The sequence below is a fragment of the Trichechus manatus genome, unplaced genomic scaffold, assembly GCF_000243295.1.
Source record: "Trichechus manatus latirostris isolate Lorelei unplaced genomic scaffold, TriManLat1.0 scaffold00050, whole genome shotgun sequence".
Lineage (NCBI taxonomy): Eukaryota > Metazoa > Chordata > Mammalia > Sirenia > Trichechidae > Trichechus > Trichechus manatus.
This window is the reverse complement of record NW_004443986.1, coordinates 7,199,035-7,206,947: the sequence shown is the minus strand read 5'-3', so window position 1 is coordinate 7,206,947 and position 7,913 is coordinate 7,199,035. Positions and strand designations below refer to the sequence as shown.

The following is a 7,913-nucleotide window of genomic DNA, read 5'->3' as shown; positions in this document are numbered from 1 at the left end:
GTCCAAACCCATTGCTGTCAAGTCGATTCCAACTCATAGCTACCCTATAGGGAAGAGTAGAACTGTCCTATAGAGTTTCCAAAGAGCTGCTGGTGAACTTGAACTGCCCACCTTTTGGTTAGCAGCTGAATGCTTAAACACTGTGCCACCAGGGCACCTAACTTACCATAAACCAAAAATCCTAACCTGTTGCTGTCAAGTTGATTCTGACTCATAGGGACCCTTAGGGTTTCCAAGGAGTGGCTGGTAAATTTGAACTGCTGACCTTTTAGTTAGCAGCCATAACTCTTAACCACTGCGCCACCAGGGCCCGGTAGTTACCATAGCGGTCCTTTATTCCTGAATTTCTTTCAGTGTCCTCTCTAGCCCTGGTCATGTTGTGCTGACTTCTCCCATATTGTGTATTTCCTTTCCATTCACCAATAGTAACTCATGTCTACTATCTCTTTGGTAATTTTCCCTCCTTCCCCCTCCCATCCTTAGTAAACATCAAAAGTCTTTTTTTTTTTCCTGTGTGTAAACCTTTTGTTGTTACTTTATAAAAATGGTCTCATACAGTATCTGTCTTTTTGTGATTGACTTATTTCACTCAGCATAATGCCCTCCAGATTCATCCATGTTGTGAGATGTTTTGTGGATTCATCAGTACTCTCTATCGTTGCATGGTATTCCATTGTGTGTATGTACTACAGTTTGTTAATCCATTCATCTGTTGATGGGCACTTAGGTTGGTTCCACCTTTTTGCTGTTATGAATAATGCTGCAGTGAACATGGTGTGCATATGTCTATTCATGTTATGGCTGTTATTTCTTTAGGGTATATACCTAGGAGTGGGATTGCTGGATCATATGGTATTTCCATTTCTAGCATTTTGAGGAAGCAGTAACCAGAATTTTGGTCAAAATGATCCTAAACAATTTCATAAGAGAAGAATCTTAGACAGTAGATGATAATATCAGAAAACTGTACAATTCTTTAATGTATCCTACCTTGATAGATGGTCTTGATGGATAACTGAAAGAAACATTTTTAAATTCCACAGTTCCTTCTATATATTCGGGTTTACATCCAGTTGTTGAAAAGTTATCTATAGTGGGTTTCTTGGAAAAACAAACAGAACATTATAAATCTGCAAAGAACTAAGGTGACACTCTCTAGATCCTTAAAATAATTTAAAGGTGGTTTTCTTTTACAGCGTTTTTCTTTTCTGTGTCAGAAGTTAGACCTGAAGGTTGCAATGAAACACAATCCTTGTGCAGAAAAGAGTAAAAAGCAGTCTCTTTTCTATAGTCAATTGGACAGCATGGATTTTGCCCATCTTACAGTTTTTTGCCCATGGATTTTGCCCACCAGGAACCCTGGTGGTGCAGTGGTTAAGCGCTTGGCTGCTAACTGAAAGGTCAGTGGTTTGAACCCGCCAGCCTCTCCGCAGGCGAAACATGTGGCAGTCTGCTTCTGTAAAGGTTACAGCCTTGGAAACCCTATGGGACAGTTCTACTCTGTCCTATAGAGTTGCTATAAGTCAGAATCTACTCTACAGCAGTGTTTCTTTTTTTATTGCCTGAGTGGGGGGTGGTGTGTGTGCCTGTTTTTTGGTTCCTTTTCTCAGTGATGGTAGTTATTCTCCACAGCAATTAGAGGTCTTACCTGATCAATAACCTGGAAAATATTAAAGGCAGCTCCTCGGGCCACAGCGAAGCTTTCAAGGTGAGGGGCTGCTGCTCCAATGCAATAGCTACTGTGGATTACACTAAAGAAGACCTACAGGAGCAACAACAACAACAATTTACCTTTCCACACTTAGAATAAGAGAGACCACAGAATGGAGTATATACTTGGTGGAGGATCATGGAGAGATACTGGAGAGTCTAGGTGGGAAAGAATGGAAAACACTACTGCACATAAAGGAGACACGTGTTAATCCAAATATCTTCGGCTGTTTCCTAATGTGGAACGACTTTTGGTTGATATAGCTTTATGGTTATTACCTTCTAGGAAGTCTGAGCAGGAAAATCTGCTGACTGAGGAATACTGGTCATGCACAACCCTGATGGGTGTATTTTAATGCACAACACCTAGGAGTTTAAGGAAGAGCTCTGGTGGTGCAATGGTTAAGCACTCTTCTGCTAACCGAAAGGTCAGTGGTTTGAACCCACCAGTCGCTCTGAGGAAGAAAGGTGTGGCAGTCTGTTTCTGTAAAGATTTACAGCCTTGGAAATTCCATGGGGCAGTTCTGCTCTGTCCTATAGGGTCTCTATGAGTCGGAATTCGACTCGAGGGCAATGAGTTTGGTTGTTGGTAGGAGTTTAAAAGACTAAATTGGGATATAGGAGAGACATCTGTATGTCGTCTGTTCTTAACATGACTGTATGTTGAAAGGACAGAGGAAGGGCAGGAGAATGCAATCTACTGAACCTTTTCAGATGGATGACGTTCAGCAAGGTGAATGTAGAAATGTAGAGGGCCATCCTATCTCAGCCAAGAGGAGAGGAAAAGGTCTTACTAGAGACTGCCTTTTTAATTGTTGTAATACGAAAACTCTACATATGTCCAGTGGAGAATTCAATTATGATTCTTCTAACAGCACAAATGCCCTCACAAATAAGTCGCTAAAACATTATGGATAAATAAATCCTGTCAATTAATAACTATAATTTAAAGGTATATACACGTCACTTGAAAGAAAGTTATTTATTAAAAACATTCCTCTTTGAATATTCATTTTCATTCAAAGAGGAATTTTTACTGAACCCTAAGTGCTCCATTACTTGCCAAAATGTTGGTAGTTCAAACCCACCCAGAAGTGCCTAGGAAGACAGGTCTGGTGATCTGCTTCTGAAAGGTGACAGCCTTGAAAACCCTATGGAGCACAGTTCTATCCTGCATACATGGGGTCACCATGAGTCAGAATTGACTCGATGGCAACTAACAACAACAACAACTAGTAAGAAAAGATGATCTAGGCCAGTTACTTTTGTCCTCAAACAAGACTTACAGCAAGAACTGTCCCAATGGTATAACCAGGTTCTCCACTAAGAATCAAGGACGTTCCATACCAAAAAGCAAGCCCATAGGTTCCGTTCATAAAGAAGTACACAGCACCAAGAGACAGTTTCGAAGCTATCGCCTTTTTTATACCAACATCTTTTGCATCTTTTAAATTCTGTGTATACCTTAAAAGACAAAACACAATTTACAGTGTAATAGCCCTAGGGGAAAATAAAGCGGAGCATATGTTGTCATAGTTAGTGGACAGACCTTTGAATTTCTTTCTCTTGGCCTCCAAAGGCTATGACTGTTCGGATTGATGACAAAACTTCTTCTGCTACAGCACCAGCTTTGGAATAGGCACTTAATTCCTTGCTGGTCAACGAGATGACCATCTGTAATAAACCAAAACCACAGTAAACCAAAGAATGACTCTGGGGTAGTACCAATGCACAGAGTATTTAATTCTGATAGAATCTAGGGTAACAGTTTTATTATTGGAAAGGTACTTAGATATTACTTAGTCCCAACTTCGTCAGTTTGCAGATGAGGAAACCAATGGCCAAAATGTTAACTGACTTGTTTAAAGTCTCATAGGCAATGAAAGAGCTTAGCCTAACCCACCCTAGAATCTAAATACATTTATACATATTTTTAAAAATTATATTTTTCCTTCTACAGGTAGAGTTTCTCTGTTTTTCTCTCTTTATTTTATTTTTTAAATAAAAGCTCCTTGAAAAGATGGGTATCTTTATCGGTTACAGTGCAAAAGATTTGATTTGGAGAAGGATGTTAAGGACATAGTTCATTTCAGGTGCCCACTGGAAATTAGTGAGCCTGATTTGACCTGACTTAATTTGTTACTAAGGAGCCCTGGTGGCTCAGTGGTTAAAGTGATCGACTGCTAACTGAAAGGTCAGCGGTTCAAAACCACCAGCAGCTCTGCGGGAGAAAGATGGGGCAGTCCGCTTCTGTACAGATTTACAGCCTTGGAAACCCTATGCGGTCACTATGAGTCGGAATTGACTGGACGGCAAGGAGTGGATTGATTTGCTACTATATGAAAAGCCAGGCTTTCCAATTTCCAATCTTGAGAGAGCAGGTAAACCTGACAACAACCTATAATCAAGGAGAGCAATATTCTCCCCTCTGTCTGAGAAATCTGGCCTCTTGGTGTTGGAAGAGGAAGCATTTACTAGGCTGACCGCATTCTGCAAAAATAGCTTCAGGGGTAAACATTCCCCACCCTACACCCATATATGCAGGATCACATTCCCCTCCCTGCCACAGTCCCCGTGAGCCATACCCTATGGATGCCTGGCTTTTTACATAATAACAAGTCAAGTTAAATTAGGCTCACTAATTTCCAGCATGCACCTAAAATGAACTGTGTCCATAATATCCTTGTCCAAATCAAGTCTTTGACACTGTAACCAATAAAGATACCCATCTTCTAAAAGAGCTTTTCTTTAAAAAAAAAAAAATAAAGAGAACAAGACAGAGAAGCTCTATCTATAGAAGGAAAATATATATGAGTTTTATTTATTTCCTCTACTATATGTCACACTAAGGAGCCCTAGTGGCACAGAGGTTAAAGAGCTCTGCAGCTCATCAAAAGGTTGGCAGTTCGAATCCACCAGCTGCTCCATGGGAGAACGACGTGGCAGTCTGCTTTCATAAAGATTTACAGCCTTGGAAACCCTATGAGGCAGTTCTACTCTGTCCTATAGTGTTGCTATGAGTCAGAATTCAAGTTGACGGCAATGCGTTTGGTTTGGGTTTTTTATGTTACACTTCACTAATCCTTTAAAGTTTAGTAATTAGCAAAAGAGTCCAGTGAAATGGTACAGCAGGGACATTGCCTTCATAGCTGCAAGTCGAGCCTGTAACTATTGCCTACATCATATAGCAAATCTATCCACTTTAAAAAAACATTCCATTAATAGGAGCTGATTCTATGTAAGACATACTCAGATGGCTGTTGAAGTCAGCAGGTAGCATGAGCTGAGTAATACTCATTGTTTTCTGAATGCATTTAATAGAGATAATTATTCCCATAATATGTAACTGGAAGGCAAGCAGCACCTAGCACAAGGCCTTGCACACAATGTGTATTTAATAAACGTTTGCCAAATTAAACTGAATTGAAAGAAGCTAGAAACCATCTACCTGGCATCTCTAGTTGTCTGAATAACTTTGACTTTTCCTTGCTTTCTCTTCACGATCCATTTTTACAATAGCAGAATTTAGATGCTCCACTCTTGTTCCTGATAAACTCCTTGCCTACCTCTCTTCCCTGGGCAGTTAAGGCTCTGATCTTAGTAACATACTAACTATGGGTAATCTTCCTACTGAGGGGCCCTCATTTCAAATAAGCCAAGGGTGGAGATTTTGACAAGGGTTATAAGGTCAACATTAGACTTGTTGTCTAAATACCCAATCCTATTGTTCAGGAATTATTCATCTATACTATCTATCTGGAAATTTGGAACACAAGAGGCTCTCTCAGTAGCAACCAGTAAACATCCAACGTACAGTGGCATAATACTTTAACCAGGCTATTATTTGAAGCTTCATTAGGCTGCTAAATGAAGAGGAATTTCTTTCTTTTTTTAAAATGTTAGTAAGATATTAAAACAAACCGTATTTTCACCGAATAACCTGAAGCTAGAAAGGTGATTAATGATGAACAAAATCAAAAGCATTTTGTGGTGTATCATATCTCTTCGTATTCTGGGACATGAAAAATGAATAAAAATTCTTATTTCATAAACTCAGCAAGACATCCAGTTCACTCTCCTACTTCAAGTCAACACTGCATTAGCTTTTGCCTACCCTAGAACACACTGCGGCTGAAGCCATGATAAGTGGAGCCGTGGACAGAGTCACCAGGGCGAGTTTCCAGCCCTTCACCAAACCAACCATTAGGCCAATAGAAAAAGTAGACATGTTTTGAAACAGCAGGGCAAACTTGTCTCCAATACCATCATTGATTTTGTTGAGGTCCCTGAAAGAAGCAAATAAAATTAGTAAGTCATGTGTATGTCACATATGAAAACAAAATTGACGTACTACACATCTATTCTCTTACTCAGTCATGCGAGTGTTGAGTTCACCAATGTCACAGCCATCAAACCAGCTGATGTCCTGTGCCAAAACTGAATGAAAAAACTGTTTTCGAATTCTCTTGGTCTGTCGTGCTGCAGTTATAACCCAAAAAGAAATCTGCATGTAGCCAAAAACCAAGGCAGTCAGTCCTACTCCAATATAATACAATGTCAACCTGAAAAAGGATTATTGCAAATGTTAGTGTGACTGATGCACAACTTTTTTCCCTTGTTAATAGAAAAGAAATCTAATACACTATTTGATTGGAAGAATTGATGCTAGAACCTATAAAAGAATTCAAATAAACAGCCATGAGAAAGGGTGTAACAATCTAGTTTTCCCTGCTAAGATACCTAGAGTATCACTTTTACTCTATTAGTGGAAATCAGTATTTTAAAACGTATTTGTTATTCATATTTTCCTTCAATATTTTTAATACTTTAACTTGAAAAAGATGTAATTGAGATCGGTGTAATTAAGATATCTGCATGTGGAATACGAGGGTAAAGAAAATGACAGTAGTCAAAAGCGTTTGATAAAAAGCTTTACAAATATACATGCCATTTAATTAAAAATTCAACTTAAAAGTTAATCTAAGGAAATATGTACAAGGATTAGTCTATATAGATGTTCACTGTAGCATTAATAACAAAGCTGAAAACCATCTAGATATCTAACCGGAGACTGTATAAGAAATGTCTTCATTCAATAACCATTTTCTGAGTGCTCACTATGTGTGAGGTGCTAAGCATACAGCCATGAACAAGACCATAAGTCTCCATCCTTGAAAACTTTACATTCTCATGGGAGGAAACAGACAATACACAAATAAAAATTTTCATATTTTTCTATGAAGGATAAATCACAGAATAACTGGTAGGAAATGTGGGTTGGGAGAGCTAGTGCAGATAAGTACAGTGGTTAAGAAAAGGTTTGTGGAAGTAAGATTTTATCTGGTATCCGAAAGATGAAAAGGAGCCAGTCATAAAACAAGCAAGAAAAAGAGCATTCTAGACAGAGAGAGAAGAGTAAACATAAAGGTCTGAGGCAGGGGGAAAAGCTTAGCAGGCTCCAAGAACAAAATAAGTCCAAAATCACACGAAGTAATGAGGCTGAAGAATCTGTCACGTCATAGGGCATTTAGCCAGAGTGCATTGTTCAGATTGTATTCCAAAAGAAATAGAAGACTAGTGGAGGATTTAAGCATGAGGTGACTTTATCTGCTAACTTTTTAAAAGATCACTTTGGCTCCTCTCTGGAGAATGGATGGAGGGGACAATAATGGAAGCAGGACATTTAGTTAAGAAGTGAAGGTGAGAAGAATGGGAACTTGGATGAAGGTGGTGGCAGCTGACTTGCAAAGAAGTGAACAGATTCTAGATATATTTTGGAAGCAAAATGAATAGGAATTGTCAATGGACTAGATATGAGAAATGAAAGAGAAATCAAGGATAATTTTAGGTTTTGACTTAAGAAGCCGGCTGAATGGGGAGCCATTTGTGGATATGGGAGAGGAACAAATTTACAGGAGATAATAAGAGTTCTGTTGTAGACATGTTAAGTCTGAGATGCCTATTAAACATCTAAGTGGACATCAAAGTAGAAGTTGAAAATGAGAGTCTGAAGCACTAGAAAGGGATCTAGGCTGAAGATGCAAATTTGAAAGTCATCAGTTCATACATGGTAATTAAAACAAAGAGACTAAAAAGAAAGTAGATTAGTAGTTAGCAGGGGCTAGGAGGGAGAAATGGAGACTTATTTAAACCAAAAACAACCCAAGAGACTGGCAAAAATGAGAGAGAGAGAGAGAGAGAGA

The 7,913-nt window shown here is 38.9% G+C and overlaps 1 protein-coding gene across 1 annotated transcript in view; it reads right to left on the bottom strand.

Moving 5' to 3' along the window:
- Nucleotides 1-7,913, bottom strand: part of ABCB5 (ATP binding cassette subfamily B member 5) — a 147,956-nt gene that overhangs the window by 89,517 nt on the left and 50,526 nt on the right. Inside the window, exons 6-11 of the mRNA XM_012555850.2 lie at nt 6,081-6,272; nt 5,825-5,996; nt 3,260-3,384; nt 2,997-3,174; nt 1,649-1,762; nt 991-1,101 (exon numbers count right to left, since the gene is read on the bottom strand). Coding sequence (XP_012411304.1) covers nt 991-1,101; nt 1,649-1,762; nt 2,997-3,174; nt 3,260-3,384; nt 5,825-5,996; nt 6,081-6,272 — 892 coding nt within the window. The remainder of the gene's footprint in view (nt 1-990; nt 1,102-1,648; nt 1,763-2,996; nt 3,175-3,259; nt 3,385-5,824; nt 5,997-6,080; nt 6,273-7,913) is intronic.